Source organism: Branchiostoma floridae, chromosome 3 (assembly GCF_000003815.2).
Source record: "Branchiostoma floridae strain S238N-H82 chromosome 3, Bfl_VNyyK, whole genome shotgun sequence".
In the NCBI taxonomy this organism is placed as follows: domain Eukaryota; kingdom Metazoa; phylum Chordata; class Leptocardii; order Amphioxiformes; family Branchiostomatidae; genus Branchiostoma; species Branchiostoma floridae.
The window spans coordinates 20,136,315-20,164,164 of record NC_049981.1 but is presented as its reverse complement, the minus strand read 5'-3'; the positions used below and the strand labels follow the sequence as shown (position 1 = coordinate 20,164,164).

At 39.7% G+C, this 27,850-nt stretch overlaps 5 protein-coding genes and 1 long non-coding RNA gene across 7 annotated transcripts in view; 3 read left to right on the top strand and 3 right to left on the bottom strand.

The window, feature by feature from the left end:
- LOC118410986 (dnaJ homolog subfamily C member 12-like) overlaps positions 1–1,725 on the bottom strand; it is a gene marked incomplete in the record, with an annotated part of 6,046 nt that extends 4,321 nt beyond the window's left edge. The window contains 2 exon segments of the mRNA XM_035812977.1: positions 870–1,079; positions 1,561–1,725. Of these exon segments, the coding sequence (XP_035668870.1) occupies positions 870–947 (78 nt within the window).
- Positions 1,726–1,895: 170 nt separating this feature from the next.
- On the top strand, positions 1,896–10,702 carry LOC118410981 (NAD-dependent protein deacetylase sirtuin-1-like). The gene is made up of 10 exons (XM_035812969.1): positions 1,896–2,080; positions 2,824–2,913; positions 3,385–3,675; positions 5,054–5,298; positions 5,649–5,801; positions 5,933–6,080; positions 6,328–6,407; positions 6,526–6,712; positions 6,939–7,496; positions 7,780–10,702. Exons 1-10 carry the CDS (start codon positions 1,939–1,941, stop codon positions 8,112–8,114), a joined length of 2,229 nt encoding a protein of 742 aa, XP_035668862.1. The 5' UTR covers positions 1,896–1,938; the 3' UTR covers positions 8,115–10,702.
- Positions 10,703–11,134: 432 nt separating this feature from the next.
- Positions 11,135–15,736, bottom strand: LOC118410985 (vesicle-associated membrane protein 7-like). Of its 2 annotated transcripts, none has more exons than XM_035812976.1 (6): positions 15,168–15,329; positions 14,611–14,788; positions 14,322–14,418; positions 13,931–14,032; positions 13,231–13,392; positions 11,135–12,899 (listed from the first exon to the last, which is right to left on the bottom strand). In XM_035812976.1, the coding sequence occupies exons 2-6, from the start codon at positions 14,757–14,759 to the stop codon at positions 12,672–12,674; spliced, it is 738 nt and encodes a 245-aa protein (XP_035668869.1). In that variant the 5' UTR covers positions 14,760–14,788; positions 15,168–15,329; the 3' UTR covers positions 11,135–12,671. The 2 variants fall into 2 exon arrangements, with proteins under 2 accessions (XP_035668869.1, XP_035668868.1); XM_035812975.1 differs by lacking the exon at positions 15,168–15,329 and adding an exon at positions 15,552–15,736 and having other exon boundaries at positions 11,714–12,899.
- A 94-nt stretch (positions 15,737–15,830) lies between these two features.
- Positions 15,831–20,357, top strand: LOC118410988 (oligosaccharyltransferase complex subunit ostc-B). Its single transcript, XM_035812980.1, has 4 exons — positions 15,831–16,196; positions 17,000–17,093; positions 17,373–17,570; positions 20,094–20,357. The coding sequence occupies exons 1-4, from the start codon at positions 16,058–16,060 to the stop codon at positions 20,110–20,112; spliced, it is 450 nt and encodes a 149-aa protein (XP_035668873.1). The 5' UTR covers positions 15,831–16,057; the 3' UTR covers positions 20,113–20,357.
- On the bottom strand, positions 20,130–23,451 carry LOC118410990. Its single transcript, XR_004830630.1, has 3 exons — positions 23,290–23,451; positions 22,537–22,593; positions 20,130–20,814 (listed from the first exon to the last, which is right to left on the bottom strand). It is a non-coding gene; the product is annotated as an uncharacterized LOC118410990 (long non-coding RNA).
- A 179-nt stretch (positions 23,452–23,630) lies between these two features.
- LOC118410982 (protein FAM149B1-like) overlaps positions 23,631–27,850 on the top strand; it is a 37,313-nt gene continuing 33,093 nt past the window's right edge. Inside the window, exon 1 of the mRNA XM_035812971.1 lies at positions 23,631–23,966. Coding sequence (XP_035668864.1) covers positions 23,914–23,966 — 53 coding nt within the window. The 5' untranslated portion in view covers positions 23,631–23,913. The remainder of the gene's footprint in view (positions 23,967–27,850) is intronic.

Below are 27,850 nucleotides of genomic sequence, written 5' to 3'. Positions count from 1 at the left end.
TGCCGGTGTCGACTCATTCTGACCAACCAGACTGAGCGATACACACAAGATATGCATGGTTTTGCCAATCAAAAGGAGCGAAACATATGCCAGAGCAGAGGGAATAAGTGCAGACTGCAAGGAGGAAATAGCTCCTTCTGTTAACATTGATAATGAGTTTTGTTGTTCTAAAAAGCGAAAGACTGCAATGTTTTGAATATTTTGGTTTCAAACTGCAATCTGTAAACAAATGTATGTACCAAGGAACAAATGTGAACTTTCAAAAATTTGACAAAGGAATTCACACGTATAGTACCAAGGGGTTTGCAAGTTTGGGTAGGCTATATGATAATAACGTTAATGACCCGCCTGTTCCTTGGTCTACATGGTGTCATAACGCCTGGTCCTTTGCTATAACCGCCTCATAAAACCACCTCGTTCGCTTCGCTCACTTGGTGGTTTTATTCGGTGGTTATAGCAAAGGACCAGGTGTTATGACACCATATACACCTTGGGGCGGGTCATTAACCCTTAATTATATACAGTCGCTTCGCTGCTGTTCCGTCTGGGATCCTTGACCACTTAAATCTCTGAAATTATCTGGGGTGCTGATAGGTCCCTACACAAGAGACAATTATGGAATGGGTTCAAGCGCTCGTTTGAACAAAAAGAACAGGCGTTCCAACACCCGAAAAGCCCTCTGTCAACTTGTGGGAGGGTCTGTTGTCATCAAACAATCCCTCTAGAACTCATAACTGACATTATCACCAAACGGTTTGAATGTGTAGGTCCCCAGACAGGTAGCAGGAGCGAACATAGGAGTGAACAACTACCAGGATAGTACCCAGGCTAATGTTCTTCTCTATGAGTATGATCACAGAATTCTTCACCGTTGACTGCTCATCACATCCCAGAATCTTGTAGAAGTCCTCATCCTCATCCCTCTGGTAGCTGAAGATAGAATCCATTGATACTGACACTTGGCGTAGTCCTCAAGAGAGTCAACCTCAAAAGTCCCTACAGTGGCCAACCAGGGAAGTTGTCAGCTGCTCCTTAGTAGGGTGGTCCATATGAGATGTATTAGTGATATCTACTCAACACTGAAAAAATATGGCTCATTTGAGTAGGTTTAATTCAAATGATTTTTTCTAGTCATATCTATGATAAACATATTTGCACACAAATATGCGGGTGTGTCCATTCAAACATGATTAGTGCCAACATGCAGAAACTTTTACTGGAATGGAGTGACTGATATAGATATCTAAAAGTATACAACCTCCTTGCTTTACACTTAAATTACAGTGTAACTGTACATTGATGTTCATCTGTATGTTGAATACAGCTTTTGGTATAACAAATAGTAAAACTAAAACCAATAAATCCTGGTACACACCAGGTTCAAGATGCACTGTAATAGATACCAATATGCCATGGAATATCATTCAATGAGGTTTTATCTCATTGATATCATTCAGCCTACTTGGCCAATTTCTACTATTTTTCCAGCAACCCATGTAGTCTGTTGCTTTTTGATATAGAAACTCTACACCATGCACAACTAAGTGGACAAGGACGTACTTGTTGATCGTCAGAACCTTGCCCTCAAGCCTTACACGGTGTCAAGGTTCCAATATGCATCACAAAGCGTCCCCTAATCTGAGTCAAGGTTAGGATCAAGAGCTCAGGCAAGGATTTGTTCTGTGGCGTAGCAATAATAAAACACCTGCCCTTCATCATCAACGGTCATGGCGTATGTATCCTTGCTCAAAAGCATAGCATATGACGTAAGTAGCTGAGTCACCTGCAAGACGCAGCACGGAAACCACGTGCTGCACGTGAATCACCTGAAGTGTACGTGATTCACCTGTAAGTTGTTTACACCCCCAAACCCGGAAGTGGTACCTGCCGAATATCCCAGCGTACAGTGCGCGCGCAGGAGGAAATTTAACTTCCACTATGGCGGAGGATAGCGAATTTTCACCAACCTCTCCCCAAAAAAGGGCCCGGCTCTCTTCAGACGAAGGCTTGATCCCCGAAGGGGAAGTGGGTGGCTTCCAAAAGATTCCACCTACAATCTGGAATGGAACAGGGGCGATAGGTGAGCAATAGGCCTCAATTTTCTCGATTTTTCCACGACGGATTCATGGAATTTTTCAACTGACAGAAGATCGCGTACGCATGACGACGCCCTATTTGATGACGTATGTCCCGGAATGCGGTTGCCACGGACTCGACTGAAACCTTGTAGTTCCCTTATAAAGTGAAAATTGGTCTGTTTTCTGTGTTTTTGTGACGATTTGAGTTTATTTGACGCCGTAGTTACCCACTTTCGGTGATATAACATATGCAAATCTGCCTTGGTTGGCGTCCCATATCCCAGGGTGCCTTGTGTGGGTGGCGGGAAATTTAAAGGGACCTTCGTGTTTTCCTCATCATGTGTTTTCCCAGATCTGCACCAACATACAAGACTTTTAACGACTTTTAACACGACTAATCATGTATATCATTGTGTGTCACTTACTGTATGCTTTGTTAGCAATTTCAGGAAGTTTTAGTTTACCCTGTTTTCTTGCTTTCCACATCCATGGCAAATGGTGTAGTCGTCTAATTAAGGCAGACCCTGAGGCCAGGAGTTTGAATCCCTAGCTCCAATTGGCATGTTAATGAAAGAGTTGCCCAATTTTTCAGGTTTAGGGTGACCCCTTAAAGTCAACAAGTTACATTAGAGAAACCACTGTGCTTGGTCTCAATCGACAACTGCTTTACCCTTCTGGGGAATTGAAAGTTCAGAAATCATTAATTTGTGGCAACAAGACTTATCATTGACATTGTCTGTTGCAGATGTAGGGACCCCGACCCCACCCTATGATGATTCCTGGAGTAATTATGATTGCACACCTGGGTCTACAGGTGACCATGGTCTGCTCAATGGTAGGTTATCATACTAGTATTGTAATGCTTCTTCCTAGAGTAAATACATGTACCTTTGAATAACTTGGAAAGGATATCACACAGTAAGGGGGGTGCAGAATCTTGGCCTGCAGAATCAGTTTTGACATTTTTGTACATATGTAACTGCAGCCGTAGTTATTTTTTCCAGTAATTGTGTAAATCATATGTTTTCAGGGAATATTTATAGACCCACATCAAGTTTTTGCACAGTTGATACATAAAATCTATTCTCAAAATTAAAGCAATGTATTTTTACAAAGGCTTCCACCAAACCCATGGCTTTTGTGACCATGACATTGATATTGATATTATATTATTATACATTTCTACTTTTTCTTTTTTTCCTGTAACTTATATGTTGCCAGTGGGTATATCTAGGCCTGTATCAAGTTTTCACAATCGATAAACAAAATCTATTCTCAAATTTGAATCAATGTATTTTTTTACAAGGCTTCCACCACACCAATGGCTTTGGTGAGCATGTAAATGAGTTTGATTACACCAACGGGTGGATGCACAGCGATAGTGACCACCTCGACCCTGACCCTGACCTGAGCCAACACAACCTGGAGGAGCACCACGAGCTCGCTGACCTCTCAGGTGACCCCAGTCTGAACTGTCTGCTGGGCGACCCCAGCGGTGAGGGACAGAGTACAGAACATCAGGTGGACAGTGATGCAGAAACAGCCAGCAGTGTCTCCAGTGCCAGTACAGGGGACTGGCAGGCCACCACTATATCAGGTAAAGACTATGCCATTCAAATACTTTGAAAAACTGATAAAGTATGACAGGTTAGTTAGTTAGTGGATTGACTTACAGGGTTTTAAGTCCCCCAGACACGGGACCTCCATTTAATGTCCTATCTGAGGGACTCCGAGTATGACAGGTGTGATGAAAAAATAGACAAAATCATTCGCACAATTTCATTCACACAAAGTCTGGCCAGATATTATATTTATTTTGGTTTTATTTCAGGCGAAGAGGCCTGTATCATTACATAAACAAACATACAATATTAAATACATCAACTTCTAGTATACATGTAAATGCAATGAAATTAGATTTCATCAGCACAGACTTATCACAGTGTACAATACTGTTGTCATTAGGCAAATTCCAAATGATCTGAATACCAGCAGTTTCAAACTAGTACTGGTATGTAGGTACAGTCAAACCTGGTCCCCGACAATCTCGCGCTCTGATTGGTTGGAGCGGTGCATCATGGGAACTTTGCTGCCAGCTCGACGCCATCTTGTTTCAAAGACTTACGTTTTAAAACGCAAAAGAACGCTATTTTCCACGATTACGTAGCACCATCCTAGTTAAAAATGCATAATCCAAAGAACTTTCCGTGGAAACATGTGTTAATATGTGAATTTATGGTGTCTCTAGCGTAATTTTGGGTTTCGATGCAGCCGTAAAGTGTGCTGAGAGTTAGCGTGGGTTTCCAAAATATACCCCGAAAATAATGTCGCATTTTTCACGTCACACAAAAACAAAACTCCCGCAAAGAAGAAGCCTGCAACATTTTCTGATCATAGCGATTACGTTTTGGGTAAAAATGTTCGTCGATGTGCACGATGTGCCGGCGTGCAGCCGCGTGATACCTCAGTTACAGAATATTTGTTGTCACATTAGGGCCGCGGTATGAGAAAAAATTATGCCAGCACCGGCACGGCACGGCACACTGCAAAATGCCGGACGAATTACCACCGTTTTTCTTTTTCAAATCATTCTTATAACATATCTATTATAAATATCATTACAAATATAATACTTTTTAATACGAAGAATAACATAAGTATACGTAATTTTAGCATTGTATAACATCGTGTTATCTTGTAAATAATAAAGACAAATGCGTTTCATGCATAAATTATCGATGTTCTGACTTGTCAGTTTCTTTACTGCCGCCACGTTGTTTTCTATATAAAGACCACCTATGTATGAAGACCACTTTTGCTGGGTCCCTTGAGTGGTCTTCATATACAGGTTTGACTGTAGTAACTATTGGATCTGATGCATACTTCCTAGGTTAAAAATGTGGCAGTATTTTGTAAGCAGTGAAGAGAAGAGGTGGTTAATATCCAATGCTGAGAGTTTGTGGAACATTCCCTAGGTCCTATGCAGTGGGTACAGCACCAGATGACGATGGGGATTAACCCGAGGACCATCCTCCAGGAGCTACTACCAACCAACATGGTCCTCCCTCCCAACCTGGACTCCCTCACCCTGTGGAAACTAGTGGTCAACATCCTGACAGAGCCACCAAAGAGGGAGAAGCTTCCCAATGTCAACACTTTACAGGACGTTGTTAGATTGATTCAGGGGAGCAAGAATATTGTTGTACTGACTGGTGCAGGGGTAAGTATGAGTGTTATGAACATACCTAATCTGTACATGGTTTAGTATGGTGATGATTGCATCTTATTTTGGGGCAGTCTGGAATATAAAAGGCAAATCAAAAAGTTTAACTTAGGTGAAGCATGACGCATGTAGCTAGTGGTAGTGCAGTGCAGCTTCACTATGGCACACCTACTTAGAATACTCTTCTTGATAAGTGTGTTGAGTTCTTTTACTTGCAGAAGTTGATGCTTGAACCTTATCTTCTTGATATAATCAATGTGACTTCTGTTGTTGTGCATAATGTTTCTGTTAAGATTGAAAAAAGAATTTAAATGAAATAAATTGAAAATCTATCATCATTTCTGCAGGTTTCTGTCTCCTGTGGCATTCCAGATTTCCGATCACGGGATGGAATCTACGCCAAGCTTGCAGTGGATTTCCCCGACTTGCCAGATCCTCAAGCCATGTTTGACATTGATTACTTCAGAAAAAACCCTTTGCCCTTCTTCAAGTTTGCCAAGGTATGCCAAACAGGGCTTTCTATTCAGAATAATCTGTACATTATTTTGATTATGATGAAGTAAATGTTGGACAGTCTAGTAAAAGCCCCCCTAAGATTTAAGTAACAAATTTTCTTTGCTCATCTCCCAAGGCCATCTACCCCGGACAGTATACGCCATCTCGGTGCCACAGGTTCATCAGGCAGTTGGAGGAGCAGGGCAAGCTGCTGAGGAACTACACTCAAAACATTGACACCCTGGAGCAGGAGGCTGGCATACACAGGATCATACAGTGTCATGGTAGGTTTATAATGATGATGAGAAAAACTAAATATCTTACAGTTGCCACCAACATAAGAATTTATGGAAGAAATTGAGCTTTTTTTTTACATCTTAAATTCTACCATTCAAATAAGTGCATTGTAGCATGTAATGCAGTGATATACCATTTTGTAGTGTCATGGTAGCTATATAATGATGATGATGATAGAAAGATATCCTACAGGTGCAAACATCTTTAAAACTTGTTCCTCCTCTTTTTCCCCAGGCTCCTTTGCTACTGCATCCTGTACAAACTGTAAGAGAAAAGTGGACTGTGAAGAAATCAGACAGGACATCTTTAACCAGGTCAGTGCCAGTTACATGGATTAGTTTGGATGCAAATTATCAAGTGTCAAAACACATTCAATGTTGTGATTAGAAACCTATCCACTTTTCATCCTGACCTTGCTGTCTCTATGTCCAGGTGGTGCCAAGATGTCCGCAGTGTCCACCAGATGGTCCCATGGCTGTCATGAAGCCTGACATTGTGTTCTTTGGTGAGGGTTTGTCCGACAAGTTTCACCAAACCATCACAGTGGACAAGGACAAAGTGGACCTGCTGATTGTGATTGGGTCCCGACTCAAAGTCAGGCCTGTGGCACTCATACCAAGTAAGTTACATTTTGGGGCTTGTTAAGTCCATTACATAACTAGAAACAATATTTGATATAAGAAAGAAGTGAGTATGCTATGATGATAGCCTGTCTGATTTGGTAGCTAAATCATAAAACATAAACATGTTCTTAAACACGATCAGTTTCAACTGAATAGATGTCCTTTGTCCTTTTTTATGCATTATACACACTTACAGAAACATGTCTGTCCATTTTACCCCAGGTTCCATACCAGCAGAGGTGCCGCAGGTTTTGATCAATAGGGAACCTCTCAATCACATGACATTTGACGTTGAGCTTCTCGGAGACAGTGACGTCATCGTGGAAGAAATCTGTCGACTCCTGGGAGAAGGCTGGACCACTGAGTCCGATTCAGGCCCTCCTTTGCAGCAGGTTTCCGAAATTCCCCCAAAGAAAGTAGCTCCAGAAACCAGCTGCACCACAGACTGTACACAGGGTCCCTTGTCCAACATACACAGTCCAAATTCAACCACAACCAATGAGGGAACAGAAGCACATGTCAACCAAAGAATAGATTGTTTGTCAACCAACCAGGAGCAACCAAAGTCTTCCCCAGCCAATCAGGATGCAGAGGTATCATCTACCAGTCAGGAACAGACTTCCCCAGAGTTGAGTAGAACAGGAGACCAGGCGTCAAGTCCAGGCTCCAAGGGAGATGAGTTTGACAGAGACCCTGAGTCAGAGCATGACATGGAGGCTCTACGGCGATGCTGGCAGAGTAAGCGTCAGCCCAAAGAAAGCATAGCAAAGAGACTACCAGGTAGGTATTATTCCAATTCCACAGTGTAATTATGTAATACGTTAGCACTACAGTCGAACCTGTACATAAGAACTACCTGGTGAATGTGACCTCATTTTGTTGGCCCCTTAGCTATTTTTTCACAATGATACAATCATTAAGAGTACTGTTTATAGTAGCCACCTGTCCACATGATAAGACCAGATTTTGTCAGACCACTGATTTATCTTATGTGTACACTTAAGTCAACAATATAGAAGATGTTGAAGTTGTCTCTAAGACTCAATTTTTTCTTACCATACAGCCCATTCCTACCAGTTTGTCCCTCCCAATCGCTACGTCTTTCAAGGAGCGGAGGTTTTCTCGGATTCGGAGTCAGATGATGATTCTGACTCTCTGTCAGATTGCGAGGATGAGAGAGGAGAGAGTGGGACTGCAGGTACCCAATGTAATGGTGGTTCTGATGAAGACACACAGCAAACCTTCATCAGCAACACTTCATGGTTTGATGGGAGTGAGGACAGTCAGGAACAGGGTAGTGGGGATGGAAATGTGACCACTGGGCTGCAAGGTAGCCATAAGAACACAACAGAAAACGTGACAGATAAAGGTGGAGGAGACAAAGTCTCAAAGTCGTGAAAAAAAGATGAAACTAGAGCAAAATTCTTAACCTTTGGTCTCAGTCCAAGTATTAACAGTTTTCCTATATGGAAAAAAAATCAGTGTAACTTTCCTTGAAAGCCAGATTGGTTTTAAAGGGATATTTGGATCAGACAGATGACAAAAAGAGAAGGCATTGTACGTAAGTTTGACTACACATACCAAAGGATTGTAAGTACTGTTCAGGTGCTGGAAGACTTAAAGGTTCTATTTTGTTTTGTGGAACTTTTGATGCCATCTGTAACTACATTTGTAATGTTACAAGAAAGAGAAAAACATATGAGAAAAACATGTACAGATATCCATAGAAGACAAACCTATACTGAACATGCAATGTCAATATGTTCACATGTTTATCTGTGGTTGTATCAAGTTGTAAAATAATCACTATTTATTGACCAAAAAAAAGATTATCAAAAGCTTCCACATATTCTCATGTGCTAACTTATGTGCTCATGTGTAAAGAGCCACAAATTCTACATGTTATATTTATTGGGGACATTTGTCATGGGAGATGTGTGTAAATGTATACACATGTTTATGTAATTACATTCATGTAGAGTAAGAGGAAGTACTCTGTGGAAAAGTGAACAGTGAACTGAAGGAGAGGTTGAAACTTTTATACTTTAGGGCTGAGTTTGAGTTATCACAGTATGATCTGCCATTAAGTGAATATTTTTTAGATTTTTGTACTGTGTTCGGAAGCAAAAGCCTTTGTCTCCTTGATTGCCTAGCTGCCAAAGTTTGCATTTAGCTTGTACTACATGGAACAATATCACCCATTCGTTGTAGAATAATAGTGTAGTTTATTTATAAGTGTGAAATTTAAGTTTTTGTTTTTGTATAAGATATGTCTGTATTGGTGGTAGCATTCAGGTACAATGTAGCTCTATGCTCATTTAAGTGTGTGTGAGAGTCCTCGACAATTCAGGTATGTGAATCATGTACAAGTATATATTGATGCTTAATTGTGACTGTATACAAAGACGGAAGGTTAGACTATTGTAACCAAATCATGTTGAGTCAGTAGTTTGTTACATAACCCAAATTGATCTTGTACTATAATGTTCAGCATTTTTCCTTTAGTACTTAAACATAGCTATTACTTGATCAGCACCTAACAGCTGCATTTTGTTATGTGGTGCTGAAATGTGACTCCTTAGTTACTGGATTTCATGAACACAATTTGCATAAAAGGCTGATGTAGGATTTCAGTTTAACTTGTCCAGAAGGAATGGGACCAGGAATGTATTTTTGTAAGGACAGAGTTTCCTAAGCTGAGTTTGAGAGTTTTAGTCAACATGGAGAAAACTGAAGCAGGAGTATAGTATCATGTACAGTATCCATACCTGACTTCAATGTATCTTACTTACCATGTGTGTAGATTGTGCTTGTATATAGCAGTGCCTGAAGAACTTAACTGTTTGAAATATATAGGCCACCGGGATCACTGCCAAAGTTAAGAAGTGGTACATAGATCGAACTGTTAAAATGTAGTGAGAATTATCCTGTGATAACATCTTGTATCTCTTTTCTTTTTTACTGTTATGCAGTTTGGTTTACCTGACAACTGACTTAGTCAGGAAATTCTATTGTCTTCCTCCTACCTGTAGGATTTTAAATACAGGTGTGTTGTACTTAGTAATCTCCAAGCTGTTGACTGGCTGAAATATGTACATGCATAGAATACTGCAGAATATGTGCAGAAACCAGCTGAAGCCTTTCATCCGCTTGGAGTAGATGCTCTTCCAACATCAAGCAGATTTACTGTACAGGGGTCTAAAAACGAAAAGGCTGCAATGTCTTTTCCCTGACTTCTGTAGAGCAAATGGGAAACCTTTTCTTCCACTTATTGAACATTTTACTTTGGTTTAAACTTCCACAATGATGATATTACATGTATGAATGTACTGTTGCTTCTTCAGACTCTTGTTCTGGTGCTTGATTATTTATTGATGACTGTGATTAAAGTTAGATATGTGGTAAAGGCATAGATGAATACCTAGTTGTATGTGAAGTATGATTCTTTAGTGTGAAAAAAGAAAAAAGAATTTCAGGTGCTTGTTGTCAGACGATACATAACTTCAGGTGATTACAAATCTGTTACATGTTTTGAGTCAGTACTTTTGATACAGGATTATCCTTGACTTATTATGTTAAAATCAAAGTTTGCATTGAATAGATCTTGTAAATAAAGAAGTTTGGGGTACATTGGAATATATAATGTACAAGTGTAGCTTTGCAGGACAGGATATTCCTCTTATGCCATCTGTTCTGTACAACAAGCTAACAACTTCTACGTTCTAGTTGATCATTTTTACTTTATTATCAGTGTTGTTTCAATTTCTGTATCTTGTCCCATAGCTTTTATACCAGCCAGTCTACAGTGTTGTTTTGTATGTCCCATACTGGTCATCATGTGTAAATATTCTACATTCAGATCTATACATATCATCATTGATCAGTGGTGACCGTTTGTCTTATGGTCCAGGTAGCTATTGTAGATGTATCTGTCCTTAGTGTGTTTGCTACAGATTTGTAGGAAAAATAAAAGTGGAACATTCTTATTACTTACAGTGTGGTCTGCAATTCTTTGAACATCTACAAAAATGCTCCCAGTGAAAGTAATTATTAGTGTTTGGATGGGCTTTGATTACAAAGTGAGGGTCTGTGTCTTGGTAGAGGGTAACTGCTAAAGAGATGGGTGAATAAGCTACATATTGCTGAGTGTCCAAACATTAAACTTGTAACACTGCACATAAGGTCATGCTGCGCATGCTTAAAAATGAAGCTGGTTGATTGGTTCAAAGTGGAGCTCAAAAGTTCAATTCATCAGACATGCCATGGTGTATTGAAATTCCAAAGACATTATATTCCCATTTGTGTCATGATTCTACGGGTACCGATTGACCTGCTTTGGAATAGCCAGAGTACCAAGTACAAAAAGTTGGAGGCATCTGAATACTGTCCATACTTTGTGGTTATATAAAATCTATTTATTGACAAATATATATATTGTTACAGAATCAACACTTTGACAGCAAATCACCATTGTGTACACATACATCTTCACTGAATCTATTGACAGATATTAACTAAAATGTATGTTGTGCTGTCATCCAAACACTGATAAACCATAAATCCAACAGAATACATGTAATATGTGTGACTGGCCATTAACCCTTTTCCTGCTGAGGTAGCTGCAAATGAGTACCAAGCTCCGTAGTGACCACCATAGTAACCATGTTAGCAAGCGAAAGGACTGAGCCAGCCGTCACTACAGAGAATGGTACTCAGCTCAGGCTAGCTGCAAATAGTGTAATACAGTACAATGGTTAGAGATTTAGGCAGCAGGGGAAGGTTAAAAACTTATAAGTATCATTACATAAGGGGATGGCTGGCATAGCCCAAATCAAATTTAAAAAGAAACGTAACAACAAAAAATCCAATGGTGCAAAGTCACCATTTAATGAAATCGATACCTTAAATTCTGATTTATCAAAGATTTGCCTATAAGTTAACATATTCCAAGCAGCAGAAATTAGATACCCATATTTTGTGTCAAGAGGCAACTGTAATCATCTCTCTTTATTTACATTATACTACAAGATGTACTTTCATCTTGACATATATATCATAAGATTCATGATACCATTTCTTTGGCTTAAATATTGGTTTAGGTTGAACAATATCAAAAACCTTTTGTTGTTTCATTTGAAGTATACGCTAACCATTTGAGTTAATTATGTGTATTCTATGAGAAGTGTAATTGTATGTATGTGTTGGCACCCAATATCAGCTGGGTTTGCCATGTACATGTATTACATTGTCTGCAATTTCAATAAATTAAAATCAAAACTTTTTTGCAAATTGTACAGAAAGTAGTGTTGAATTCTTAACATAACTGTATTGGAACTAGCATCAAATCTGTGATACGTTGTATAACTTACAACTTCAGAATTTATATCATGTATAACTCCTCCAAATGAATGAGGGCTACTCAGTATTGGTACGAACGATATACATGGTTGCGCAACCAACTCCAGTCCCATGCCACTCTAAAATGGTCCCATCCGTTTTTCCATAGCTAACCCCATCCTCTCCTGAGCAACCACCTGTCCTCAACAGCCATTTTGCTCAGCCCCTTGAGTGGTTGCTGTATACTGGCTTGACTGATGGTACAATTCCTGAATTCTTGACCACACAAAAAAAAATCACAATAAAAACTTTTCATAGCTGCTTGCTCAGTTGCCAAAATGTTGGCATGCAGCTCAGTCAATACTGAGGTTGTGTGACAAGAACAACTACATGTACTCCTCAATGACCTACCAACCTGATTCCCCTTTTCATCATCATTTTCTACCCAAAACACTTTCCTATCTACTTTACGTGGCAGTGAAATCAATAGATTACTTTTCCAACTTAAATAAATTTTTACAAAATTCAAAGGCCTTATTTTTTTACAAAATTCAAGGACAGAAAATGTGCCCAAATTTAAGCATGATTCTACTTTCCTACCCAAGCCTCCATAGGCAGCTAAAGAAAACGAAACTTGGCCGATTGTGGGGTTACGGGAGGCGAGACAGTTGTGGAGGAGTCCCCTCCTCCCCCACCTGTCTTAATTACACCTGTAGAGAACAAGATGATCAAGGTCAAAATGATAAGGACGACAAGGACAACCACAGACAGGATGATCATCATCTTGGCATTCTTCCAGAAGTACTTCTTCTTCACCCTTCTGGCAGTTTTCTTGAAGGTGTCAGCCTGTAAAAATATAAGAATGGTAAATTCACTAATGAAGCAGAAAGGACTTACAGTTACATACCACTTATTTCCACTGATAACAAGTCACAACACCATACAAATATGGATTTTTATTGTTACACCGTTGTCTCCGATAGATATATCATAGTGTATTGCATTTTGTTTTCTTTTTTGAAAACATTGAAATATCTTCCTATATATATATGGACTCCATCAGTCAACATTGCCCTTGCACTGAGCAAGATACAGTCTGACATGGATAGACAATTGTCAATAAAGTTTGAAAAATGGAAAGACTTTTCAAAAGAACTCATCCAAACAAGATGCTCACACTAGCTTCCAGCTCATCAGTTTTCTCCATCAGGTTGTCAAGGCGGTCGCCCCTGGCCAGGACCTTCTCTATGTTCTGTGACATCACTCCCTTCACTTCATCCACCTGCGACTGAAGCATGGACAGCTGGTCACCTCCTGCACCTGGCTTAGAAAACTGCTCCTGTGGGGAAACAGTGTAGAGCGTGTTTCTGTGACGCCTGCAGCCATATTGGTATTCTGGATCAGGACAATTTGGCCCTTTACCAACTCAGCTAAGTCAACTTAGCCCAACACCCCGGTCAACTTGGGTAGGCCAGGGTTAGGATTGGGGTTAGCATTAGGGTTAGGGTAAGACTGTTGGGTTGATTTGACCAGGGTGCTGTGCCAAGTTGTTCTGATTAACTTATGGGCCGAGTTGGTGAAGTGCTGAAGCACCCAATACCCTTGGCATTCTACTAACGTGTATTGCATATTGGTGTTAAATCATCATATTGGTACTTTGCATCATGGTTGAATATGAGAAGACAGATCCATATAACCTGCCAAGGAAACAAAGAGTTTGAGTCACTGAAATATAGAATTAATGCATTAAACATTAAAAGTACAAGTTGGCATGGGGGCAGCATTTGCTATACTAGATCCTCCAACTTGGTAAGTAAATCTGTCCAATGTTGTTTCTACAGAATTGCTGACAAAGGTAAGTTGTATCCGAATCTGACCATTTTCTCGGCGAGGATGGGTTGGAAATCTCTGTTCAACTCAAATGATGAAGCGGTGATGGCTCTGGAGGCCAGACTGCCAGACGTGAACCTCTGTTTGATCTGAAATAACCACCAAAGTACATGTAAATGACAGGCAGAAAACAAACGTATACATACTTGAGATAGACAGCCAGCTCATCATTGATCAATCTCCTTCTTACATGTTACTTAATTTTTCTTATCAGTCACACTTTTCCACCAGATTAGCCAACATTTAATTGTTTTTATCATCAGTCATCAAATACTAGTATATGACACAAGAATCATTGCTGCTTTAAAGAATGATTGATACAGTATTTTACCATTTCGTGTTAACCATTCTCTACAATGTCTCACAACCATAACTTACATCTTGCAGAAATGCAAAAGGTCTTTTTGAGTCAAAAGAAGCATCTGCAGCACAGATATAGATGATGCCATTTTCCACAACAACATGGACCTTATAGCTGAAATGAAATAAAAGGAACAAATGCTTTGATCTTAAGTTTGACATGTGGAAAGAATTTAAAGAGAACATAAAGTCAGACATTATCCCACTTAAATCTAAAAAAGACATACACATCTGGAATAAAGTAAGCAAATTTTTGCACAATTATTCAACATTTTACATCTGAGCCTGTAGAATAACAAGAGCATACTTTTGTGCTGCATATGTTGTCTTGGTGTCGTTTCTTGTAGGGATGTTAGGCAGTATGCCGCTCATGATTTCACGAAAGTTACCACTCGCGGATGTACTGTCCGCTAACACTGTGGTCCCACGGGCTATGCAGCTATACAGGATCGCCATCTTGTGTTCTGTGAGAGAATCTTATGTACCTGTGGGTGTAAATTAGTACAATAGTATAACTTTTCATATTCATCCACAATTCATTGTAATGACACTGGCAAATAAAGCTACCGGTATAACCAAGGAGGTTGAAAAAAGGAATTGGTATAACTGTAACAGTGTATATATATAAAGAATATACTTAGAAAGTAGCCAGCGACATCGTGGGGCGGCCGCGCGTGGGATTACGTGGTGAGAGCACGTGATCCACGCGTGGCCGATCACGTGTCGCTGGTGAAAGTAGAATATCGAATAATGTTCTTGAATCGAGTCGGTTTTAAATTTTGAAAGTTAGTTAGTCAGTTAGAGAACGCCGATCGTAAAGATAGGTCACGTTTACTTTTACTTGTACTCTTTGTCTTGTCTTACCAATAAACTTATCCGCTTTCAGAACAACGTGAGTTCCGACCCTCAATCTCTAGACCGTTACATAACGTACTGTACTGTAACAAAGTATTTCAAACATGGAGCCCTCATGACTTTCACCAGTGCACCGTGCGTAATACTTTGAATCATTTCCGGTAAGTCACCACTTCTGAACACCTGGGGAAACTAACTATGATTGGCCTAACTATATTTGGCCATTCGTAACGTTTGTGGTACGAATAAGCCATTATACCGACGTTTTAAGCACTTCATTATGTACCAGTGAACTTTAAACTGTACTGCGACGTCTAACATTCATACAAAGTCGGGACCACCCCTTTGTAAACAAAAACTAAAAGTCCACCTTAGGCCCCAGACATGACTCACCTGAAACGTCCCGCAAAAACCACCTGTTGCTGTGATTGTCACACTTAACCAGCAATCAAGTATGAAATTGAAAGGTCCTTGGAACACCCCTGACTCGTTAACATGAAACGAAACTCTCAAATCGCTAAGAAATCATCTTTGCCAAGTTTCTTCCTACTCAAGAAGTTTCTTCTGCAGTCACGTGAGGGAAGTTTTGGGGGTGGAGTGATCAGCTGTTCTAATCTCGCGAGACTTTGCGAGAGTGACACGAAGCAACATCCGGGAATTTCAGTACGCAAGACCACAAAGGTATAAAAATCCATAAAAACACTAACATATTTTCCATTCTGCGTAAAACCGTGTAACATATATGAAGCGTCTTGATCATTTGTAATAATCTACATATACACCGTTTTAACAAGGGTTTGATCTTATTACATTTTAAGTCTTTTATTTTTGAGATCATTGTGCCTCAACAGGCTATCTAGGAGTGCCATAAGTAGTCTTTCTTTCGCAGCTGATCCAAGATGGAGGCACTTTACTCTATCCCGTTCTCAGTGTTGGAATGCCCCAATTTAAAGCTCAAGAAACCATCTTGGGTGAGGGCTCCGTCTGCCATGGTGGTGTACGGATTCGTGCTTGTTTCATACTTCCTCGTGACAGGAGGTGAGTTCCTAGAATCGTTTTCTTCCGTGGAAAAACAAGCCGTGAAACTTGTCAAGCAGTGTCCTGGTTTGCTGTGTAAACTCAACAACGTGTAACTTTTGTGTTCAACCAGGGTTCTTTGTGTATGTTGTGAATTGAATGCTTCAGTTGTATTTATGGCGTGGTGTTTGATACATAGTTGTTGCGCGATTTCCAAACCTTTTTTGCATAATTAACAAGGGCAAGATCAAAACTAGACGCAGTTGGCCATAGCTGCACCTCTTACAAAACTCACTAGACGGCGCAATTTCGTCGTACTGCCCACTGCATCACGGTCAGATTCATATAATTTATAAATTTCATCCTTATTTCATTCGACACGTATGTTACAAACGTTATGTGTCAAGTACACATGTTTGCCTCTAGGGGCAAGTCTACGAAAACCTCACCTCCACACCAGTGTTCCTTTTTCAGCGCTCTTTTTCCAGTGCTAACTGTAGCATTTCCAGTGCTGAGAGCGCCTCAGGCCCTTAGCACTGGAAGTGGAACTGATGCTGAAAAAAGGAGGGCGAGGTTTTCGTGGTGTTGCCATCCAGGATATTTTAAGAATTAACTCATCCACATGTTCCACCGGCCGCACGGACCTGCACCTCACCTGCATGTGATGCTCTAATTGAGGGCTTTGTCCAGTACCTTATTGAGATTGAGATGTTTCTACTTAGTGACACAAAGCTCCGTAATTTCTATTTTTTTAATGATCTCATTTCTACGACCTCCAAAGGCCAGACTGTTTTAGAATTTGAATATGACTTTCTCTTCCCCAGGTATCATCTATGACGTGATTGTGGAGCCTCCAAGTGTTGGTTCGACCACTGATGAAAATGGACATGCAAAACCAGTAGCCTTCTTGGCCTACAGGTAAATGTGAATCTTAGCCAGATTCAGAAGTTGCTCTGCCCTATTGTAATATTGGGAAACATGTGGTCTGTTTGGAACTTTGGATGCAACATTTCATCATATGATCTGTAGACAAAAATTCAAGAGACTTCAAATATGACAAGAAGTAGCACCTATACAGGAGTGTGTCAATTACATGTATATGTATTTCAAACATTTACAGCCCTGAGACCTTCAGATAGCTCATCAGGTGTCATGTAACTTCCTTTGACTGTATAACTATTGTCATGTGTTCCACAGAGTAAATGGACAGTACATCATCGAGGGTCTGGTGTCCAGTTTCCTCTTCACTCTGGGTGGCCTGGGGTTCGTGGTGCTGGACAAGTCCAACGCTCCCAACCTCCCCAAACTCAACCGCTTCCTGCTCATGTTCATCGGCTTTGTCTGTGTTCTCATCAGCTTCTTCATGGCCAGGGTCTTCATGAGGATGAAACTTCCGTAAGTCATTCTTTTACAACTGTCAACAAGGAAGCTTATCCATTTCAGTAATATCTGTATCTTCTAACATGTTTTTTTATGAATAAAGATGTTTCTAAATAAAATAATAACAATGATAAAAAATTCTAACTCAGTAACTGCTTTTACGAACTCACAAATAGATAACAGATGAAGAATCAGACAATCAGACAGAGGCCTCCAGCATTACCTTTCGGCCAAAAATTTGAACATGTTCCTTTGACAGACAGACAGACAGACGTGTTCCTGTACCTAGCCATCACCTGATAACTGTCATGTAGCTGCAGTACAGACAAGAGACAACAGAGGGAGCATGTGTTTCACTCTGCATTCTTGTGCATCACCCTTTAAAAAGTTTTACCTGGACTGACTATAATTTTATTTGTTTGATGCCAACCAAGAGGAATCATTTGTTAGTTGTCAGAATGGATTATGTTCCAACACTGTAAATGTCTCATTAGTAGCATTAGTCAAAAGAGGAGTAATCTATATTATAAAGAAGTAGTCCACTTGTCAAAACAAACTTGTTTTGCATGGTTGCTGAGCAGCAGGGGTTACTCTGGGTCCAACCAGTGGTCAGTTCCAGCACTAATTGCACCACTGGCACAGTATTTAGACATATGGATTATCTCATTTGTGATGGTCAGTGCAAACTTACAATGATCCTGCAGTTACAGACAAAACAACTCATGGCTATCTCTGGGGTAGACGCCACTGGGATTTTAGGTCTTATGATCAGTTCACAGTTGGAGTGGTTTGAATTACTCAGATGTATATTAGATAATACTTTGTTGCAGTCTGCATATACATTTATTGAGCTTTTTTGTAGTTTGTTGTTCTAAGTGTTTTCAGATATCACCACCCAAGTCAACATGAGTATTCTTACTCATGTAGTCTTATCTAAATCATACCTGCAAAGTACATGGATGAAGATTAGACATACAGGTAATAAGATATGCAAAAGAACAATGACTCAAGCAATAAACAGATTTGGGAAAATTTGATCAAAATCTACCGAGTTACTTGAGTAACTGTTATCTTGCATTTTAAATGGGCAGAGTCGTCCCCAGAGGATGGAATAACGAGGCCCTCCACTATACTCCCAGCCCAGCTCCACTATACTACTTTTGAAATTTAGTGTGTTTCTTCCCTATTTTCTTGGTTACTTTTGCTAAAATGAATGAAAATTCACAGATTTTTGTGCCAAGTGGCATTACTTTTCCAGTCGGCATTGTCTGCAAAAACTTGTGAATGGGCAATGATTGTTCAGTCGTTTTTGCCACTTTACAACAAAGGAATCACAATAATATATTATACTTGTAGTATTTGACACCCTCTGTCATTGCAAAATAAATCCATTTTCATGAAAGCACAACCAGTGGTTAGGGTTATTTTTGCCAGCCACTATACTAAAAAATTCTGGGGAGAACCCTGATGGGTGTTTGAAAAGAGAAAAAAGGTAACAAGTTAAAAGCCAGGATTGGAACCTCCAGTTCAATTCTTCATTTTGCACTACCTAGAGAACTCCCTGAATGAATACTGATTTGAAATGATAACTGGGCTCTGACCCACATGACTGTAATGTCACAGGACAAACGTAACCACAAATACAGCATTGTGAAAATCTGACCCCAAAATCTTTGCAGTTGCTTGAATAACTGTTATCTTGCATATATCTTCAAAGAAAGTTGTTTGACAGCTATGATGACAAGGATGTTATATATGGGGAAGATAAACATGGAGAGAGACACCTGTTTGATAGTATCCCTGACCTTTGGTGTTTCTCTGATAGGTGATCTGTTTTCAAGCAATTAGACATTGTCACTTTCCACTTCGTGTGAAATAGAGCTTTTGTGCGGGAAGACCCCTCAGGGAAAAGATGACATATAGTATCTAAAAAGAGGACAATGAAATGAAAGTAATGAAGAGGAAGAAGCTATCTTCTCTTCCACTAACCCTTACAATAAAATGTGTTTTTGTTTGTGTTTGTCTTCTTTACATAGGTTAGTACGTTCCTGCTAAAACTAATTTCAACAATACTATCATCGTAGATTTACTGTTTCAATGAATAGTGCAAGAAGTGAAACAGGTGTCGTTTGGAACCCAATTGTGCATGCTCAGCAGCTGAGTCAATTATTATCCCTTGTGGCCGAACAAAAACAATAGATTTGCCTGCACATGTAGGGGTTCATCTTCACAATAGGTATAATCTTCTATAACTCTTATATAAGTCAAGTCAAGGAGATTAAACTAATGAACAGTTTTTGCCTACTGATATACGAAATGTACAGTTTACTGTTCTTATTTAGGATGCACATTTTGTTCCTACCAGCTCTGGCAATGTACTTGAACTTAGTATTCAACAAATGGATGCCATCCGATTAAATGGATGGTGCAGTCATTAGTACCAAGATATGTCTTTTATCATCTTAACACTGAACATAGTTGTGTTAAGAAAACCCTTAAGGCTAATGGCAGGGCTAACAGTGTTGTTTGTGTTTACAGAGGTTACCTGTCTGGCTGAGGGGGAGCCACAGAGACTGCCATGCTGAGGAAACAACAGGTGGTTGGAAGGCATCAATAGATGGTTAACTGTCCACAATCATCCACATTAATGAGCACAATATTACCCATACTTCAGTGTCAATAATCTACAACATGTCAAAAAAGATAGAAAAAAAGATCCAGCCAATCGTGGAGTAGACTTTGAGTATTTAAATCAAAATAGATTTGTATTGAATAAAAGGGCAGATTTTATACGCGACAAAATTGTGTTTATTGTCTTACTGAATACTTGTGTTATTTATTCCTCTGTTAACCTTTCAAGAAATAGCTGTCCTCTGTAATAAACTTTGAATTGTTGAAATTCACATAGTGGAAAAGGCGGCAAAGTTTTGAATTGGCTTTTGGCAAAGCTTTTTTCTTGTTGCCCAAGAAGTTTAGACTTGTGTGAAACAGTGTTGTCATGTAAAACCGTTCATCTAAGACACGAGCTTAACCAGTGTGTATAGCTGTCTAATCTGACACATTTATCTGTTGTGGAGGGGTACGACTGGTAACCTCACCCCTCATCACAGTAAAACTTATCTGTTTTGATGTGACCGGGTGTCCACAGTCATGTTTGTCATGGGGAAGCAACCATGCAGACAGGTGCTGTCAGACCAGGGACCAGGGCTGTCTTAGGGACCAATCCCTCCATCCCGGGACGGAAATTTGCCTGTTGAGACTAACAAAAATTTCACCCTTTCTGTCAAAAAAAATCTGAAAGTCATGACACAAAATTTGTGAAAAAAAAGTATTATTGTAAGACTTCAAGTGATGGATTATCAATGAAAATTAAAAATATGGACTCCCATGCAGTTGGTGCGACCGAAATTAGAATTGTCCAACACAGGGCGCTGTCATAACTTTTTCTATTTTTTTACAATTATGAATCATACAAATTTAACATCTAAATATTAGTAGTGTCATATTGAAAGGGGGAAAAGGCTATCAGAGATGGCAGACTTTACTCCTATGTATGATGAAATTAGAATCCATGAGTTGTTCGTCACTATGTTTATCATAATGAAATACATTAGTAGAACATGAAGAAAGTTGGCTGAACCAAGTTCCCCCCTTGAAGTTTGCAGAAATAATCTACTTGACTCAAAGAATGGGAACAAAGAGCGTAAAAGGATTTACCCCAAAGCAATCTTACTCCAGTTCCCACTAAGCTCATTACAGATAACTAACCACTGTGAGGTAAAACAACTGTGAACTGAAAAATGAGGAACACCAACTGCCTGTTGACATGAGCGTTCCTCTGCAAATGCAGCTGTGATACATTTAAATAGGAAAATACTTTGTGGCTACCCAGCAACACAGGTGGCCAGGTAAAATTGGTACTAATTTGATTTTGCTGCGTGACCTTGGGGGGTAACCAACGATTGGTGGTACTTTGAAATCCTATTATGATTGGATCAGGCCAGTAATGAGCTTTCAGGAAAAGTTGATGACGTTTCTTAGCAACCAGGAAAGCTGAAGGGGATCAAGCTACCTTTCAGAACAGGACGTATCAGAAATCCGCTCAATAACCAATAATCATTACAGACCACAACATTGTACTCACACTCGTCATATGGGTAGTGAAGTGTTGATTGATTTGACATTACATGGATGAGATTTATCCATCCCTATCAGAAGAGAAATGTGTTTCTGTGTGTTTGGGTTTGTGTAAATGCTGTGATGATGTAGTACTGTGTTTTTTTCTGTAAATGAGTTCAGTTTTATTCAGGCAGGCCAATCTGTGAAACATGGGATAATTTCAACAAACACAAAAACAGATTCAGTTATCTGATAAAATCCCTATCAGAAGACAGATGTGTTTCTGTGTGTATGGGTTTGTGTAAATGCTTGCATCTGTGATGATGTAGTACTGTACTTTTTCTGTAAATGAGTTCAGTTTTATTCAGGCAGGCCAATCTGTGAAATATGGGTAATTTCAACAAATAATTAGATGTCAGAATCTGATAAATTAATTGTTTTATCAGCTTAAATTCAAGTAAAGTTTGTCCAGGCGCAAACAGAATCAAAAGAAAGATGCCAATTATGGTTAACCAAGGGAATCGACCAAATTACCTAATGTAAGTTTTTAGTCGATGGACAGAGACCCAGGAGTAACTTGATAGAATCACCTTGGACAAATGCCCACTGTCTGCGCGTTTTGTCTGTGTGTGTGTGTGTGTGTGTGTGTGTGTGTGTGAAGTCATCCAATGCCCTGAAATTTATCTACAGTTTTTCCACCATGGTGTATTGCAGCCAAACTGTAGTTGTGACAGGTGACAAATGACCGTTTACGCTCCAACAGAAGGTTTTGAGACGTGCCCATAGCCCTTTGTGTAACATTATTGACAGTAAAGGTGAGGGAATGGAGGCTGTTAGGGCAGCTCTGTAGGGAAGTGTTTACCTTGCTGGCAGCTGGGGAACACAACAGAAGATCCATAGTCGCTACTCTGACACTCAGCTAATAAGGAAACAAATAAGAGAACAGCCTAGCAACAGACCAAGATCCGGCAGAGCTATGCATCTGCAATATTCAGTAATCGCTTGCTTTTTCTTAATCAATAGTATAAAAACGCGTCCTTTACATTACTATGAAAGTCTGTCTGTTGACAATGGTTAAGACCTGAACTTTGTTTTAACACATAAGATATGTGCACCAAATTTTTCACAGCCCTTCTTTGGATCGTAAATGACCAATCACTCAAGACACATCATAGGTGCAAGGAAGTTACCATTTTATACTGTAGTATATTCAACTACATTTGTATAATAGAGTGTATCCCAAGACTGGCCGTGATCAATGCAAAACCCTCATAATCATGAGAACATTTAACAGTTATGTGCCATTCCTACAAAATCATAAATGTTAATGTTGTTACCCTTTCCTTGACCCCTGCAAACGTATGTAGGATTTTGATTGAGTGGGACAACTCTCATTTGTCATAGAATGGTGATTAACATAAATCTTAGCAAACACTAAAAAAAGGCATTTCAACCTTTGGTAATGTTATTTTCATTCTGATGGTGAAGCAAAAGACAGATTTTTTTATTAACGTAATCAGTGCTTTTCTAAAATTAGGCAAATGCCTTCTTCCCATGTTAAGCCCAGCTTGGTTGAACTTTGAGAAACGCACTTCAAACAGCCGTGTCGAATTACCTGACAAATACCACCTGACAGCTGATCACCTGGTTGCCATGCAGAAGGTGTATGCCGTTGCTAAGGACCCCTCACTCTATAAGTGACTCCCAAGTCAGGTTCACCTGGACCGTTTTATAACTCAAATATAGTCATTGTGATAAAACTGTTGCTCTAGAAAGATACAAAGGTAATAGAATTTGTAAATAATTTTGGTTCACATGGCATTTGCTGACAGACAAAGGCACTAGTATCTCCTCAATTGTGCCAATATAATCATTAGGGAAGTAGATATAGGGAAATGTGAGGTCTTGGTTTCCTTCTGCTCGTCCCGCAAAGCATGCTGGTAACTTCTAGTTTTCGCCATTTTGTTTGTTTAGTAAGAACGAATTCTTGGCAAGCTCTCCAAAACTCTGGAAAACAAGGTTTTTCCGGTTTCAAACGTGACCCTCAGTAGATTCTACACACAGTAGACATTTTTACAAAGCGTTATAGAGGTTGCTGTGTCGATATAATGGCGTTTTGATGCAGTTGTGGACTCCAGTTTTCCGAGCAGGCAGAGCGCGGGTTGCTTGAGATGAGACGGGGAGAGACCTGTCCGGAGGCCGACCCCGGCGACAACCGGCGCCGATCTAGCCTCTAATCATGGCAGCCAGGACCATCAGTAGGAACAGGAACATCCTCGATAAGCTGGAGATGTAAGTACCGTTTTCTAACAGTGCAACAACCCAGCATTTACCAGTGGTTTTGATATAGAGCCCCTCTCGGTCTGCGTTCGTAGCTGGTCTATAAGTGTAGCACAGTAGGACTACTTGGAGCTCGTGTTTCCAAATACAACACTTTCACCTCCTGGTCGGTCACGACATAATGTAATCTGAGGGCCGAACTGTCTGATTTAACTGACGTCAAGTGCAATCTTACAACCACAACAGAGTTCCCCGGCATCGGACCCCTCCTGTTTGGTTTCTGCTACCATCTGTTACGAAAAATTATACAGGGTTTGTTTGCTTGAGTTTTCACACCTGGCGAAGTCCACAACAACACGTTCTACAACAAACACGTTTGAAGTCAGTGATACATGTTTCTGATCCTGTTTATTTCAGGAGTATCTCACACACTGGAAACATTAAAATAATAGTCAGCATTTAGATTTGACGTTAAAATTACAGCTGTCAATTTTAGCCTGAAGTTATGCTGATCATGATTTGGTGTAACTTAACTAGGAATCACAAACTTGAAGTTGAAAACTTCTCATACTTTCCCTAATCAGCATAAGAAACTTACTGTGAGGAAAACCAAGTTTGTTACTATCATATAACTATTGTGAAAATGTCTTTGATATGACATGAGGCACTCCTATGTCAACTCATCTGGTCATAAAGTTAAGCACAACAAGTTAGAACTCAGAATCTGGAGTGTTCCTACTCGGAGCCTCTTGTTTCAAGTACCCAGCTTACCTGACTTGAGAGGTAAGGGGCAAATTGTTTCTCACACTCGTAAAGTAAGGTAGACAATGTGGCATTTCTTTACTTGTTTTACATATGGATGCTGTAAAATTCAGGAATGCCTTTTAAATCTAGATTACATTTAGATCTCTTTTATTTTAGTAAACAGGCTTCAGGGCTCCGTGTGTACATATAGTAATGATATATATCATAATTCATATGAACCATTTAACAGTCCTATTAACAGTCCCTAAACTTATGCAGATTAACTTATTAAGAAGATAGTTTTACCATGGATCAATCATTTCAATGCATGCTGATAGAATGTGAAATATTACATGCAACATAAATTCCTATAGAGGATGGCAAATTGTAAATGTGCCAGGAGGCAGGACATTATACAGTCCATGGACTGTGTGAGGGGACCTGATGGCAAACAAGGCAGGAACATTCCTGATACCCAGATGAAAGTTGCCTGGGTGTTCTTGGGGCCTTCCACACAGTACTGAGGTTGGCAGGAGCCCAAAGCTGACACAGCCATCTGTGACTGGGGTCTTCTTTCCCATTCCCTTCCCTTTGAAGTCATGTCTCACGTTCACAAGCAAAAGATACTTTTGTAGAAGCAAATTGATCCAGAAACCTAGGAATAGAATGTTTTTCTTCAGTGAGAACAACAAGAAGGCAGAATTGCTAGAACTTTTATACCAAATCTGTGTCAAGGTTAGACAGCAGTAAGATGTTTACAGCTGCTTGCAACAGAACTACCAATCTCATCTCTGTTAGAACTTGTAAAGTAAGTTATTAAGTAAAGAGGAGTAATAGACTGCTCCACAGCCGACTGATGATGATGATTAAAGAGGAGTAAGAAGTCCCCCCTTTGGAAGCACGTTTCAGAATTATGGAACAAACAATTCTGTTGTTTAACCGACTAGCATTCAATATGGTGAAACATTTACCATAACGGGTGGTTTCAGAAACCTTGAAAAGAGTCACACTTGTAAAATTGCTGGAGTCACATTACATCTGTTTAGCATGTTTGTTCATAGGGCAGACTACAGTATATTGAAATGCTAGTATACATTTGCACCATAGGTGTTCTAAAAGTCATGATTGTACAATTTGTACAAGTATTGTGCTATCTATCTTCATAATCAATACAAATCTGGCATCAGAGGTCTACCTCAGTAGGTAGAAAGTAAACTAAGCCTGAAAAGGAAGGCTTTGTGGTTGTCTTTTGAACAAATGTAGTTTTACATTGGAATGCATATCCCTTGACATCTGACAACAAGTACGTGTTTTCTTTTGCCAAACATTACAGTGTATGTACACATTGCAAACTTTTACGAACTGGTCTGTCACATCGATTCCATGGACAAAGAACTCTTTATGGCCACAGTTGACAGTTTTTCTTTTACTATGACCTGTATGGATCAAAAGGAGTTACTTAAGCCTTTTTAGGTGATGTATTGTAATATACAATGTAGTAACATCAATTCTGTGACATCTCATATACCTTTCTAAGATATATGGTTTTGTCACCATATGAATGTAGTGCATTGTATTGTATATCACAAACTGTGAATGCCTTCCAAGTTCCAGTGGGGATTAACAATGCCATACCTTGTTGTGACCATATCCATGACGGAAGCCATCAAAATCTATTTCTTTTAAACCTTGATGCATCTCTGGCACATATCTGTAATGTTGGTGCAGATTTGTTTTGGTTTGATCGTAAGTTTAAAAAAGTATGTACAATTTTCAAGCTTTTCGCCGCCGAATTTTTCTGTGTTGGTTACAACATGAGTTGTTTGGTTCCCTACCTGATTCCTGCGGCAACCCTTTTCACAAAACCTTCTCACGTGTCCTCCAGATCCTCCAGCCATGTTTGTACAAACACAGCCCCTTCACTACAAAAAAGGCGGGAGAAGTGGTGTAGACGGTTTCCAACTTCTCAGCCTCCCCACTTCTTGCCCTCCTTTCTTTGTGACCGTGGCCGTTTCTTTTTCCCATAGTGTATGGTTACCCAATGTTTGTGCAAGTGTTGCCAGTAGAGAGGTAGCATGCCTAGGTGTTGTGTGATCTGCCTTCCCCCAACCAGATATCAGTTATACATGTTGTCACTCTTCAAACATGGTTCTGTTGACTAACAGGGATGCGTTACGTTCCATGAACAGGTTGTTGGTTTCTCTGAAACAGCTTTTTCATTGCCGCCTATTGTGTTTTAAGAAAAGATCACAAACAGAATAGATAGAATCTAGAGTGATTGAAGGATTGTTTTAAATCTGCCCATTCTGCTCAAAAAGCTACTAACCAAGTCACCACTTGCTTTCAGTAAGACATTTTAGCATTTTTGGGATTGCCCAGTACCAACTCACCAAAATCCTGACATGTTGTTGCTGCACATAACCATCATCTTGTGTTATTAATATTAGATGTCAAAAGATTCCCAGTATGTTACTTACATACAAGATAAATATCAACATAGTTAGAATTTGTAGATAAGGCTTAACCACCTGCAGCAACTTAATCAAGAATGAACAATGTTATCTCAGCAAGCTGATACAAGTTTTCTATCTGTTCACAAATCTTACCTGTACCCTGATTTACTTGAAGATAGCCAAAGAAAACTTGATTAAAGTTCTTAAATTGAAGTTTGAAGACAGCAATGTCTAAGTTTACTGGGCCAACAGCATTTTAACCCTACTGCTCTACAGGGGTTTAATGTACATGTCCTAGCATAACTCATACCTGTGCTACTGAATCTTAGTACAGATCGATCAGTTACTTTCACATCTTACCATGTAGGAAAGTTGTGATAGACAAGCATTGTAAACCTGTCTGTCTGTGGGCTATGTACATTCCAGAGAGATTGGGAGATAGGCACGGTCACTTTTCATTAGCTGAGAATCAGTTAGTATTGTTATGAAGTGTTATTGTGAGTAGCTTTGAAAAAATTAAGATTTTTGAGCCCTCAGTGTAGATAAACTTTAGCTACTGCGGTGGTTTGTATTCACGCAAACTGGAGCAGGAACTTTCAGTTCAGGTGATTTGATACACCTGTAAGGTGTCCTACACCTGTTAATTGATGGGCTGCAATGATACTGTTTTGTAGCTGTCTCTATGGTTATGTCGTTTGT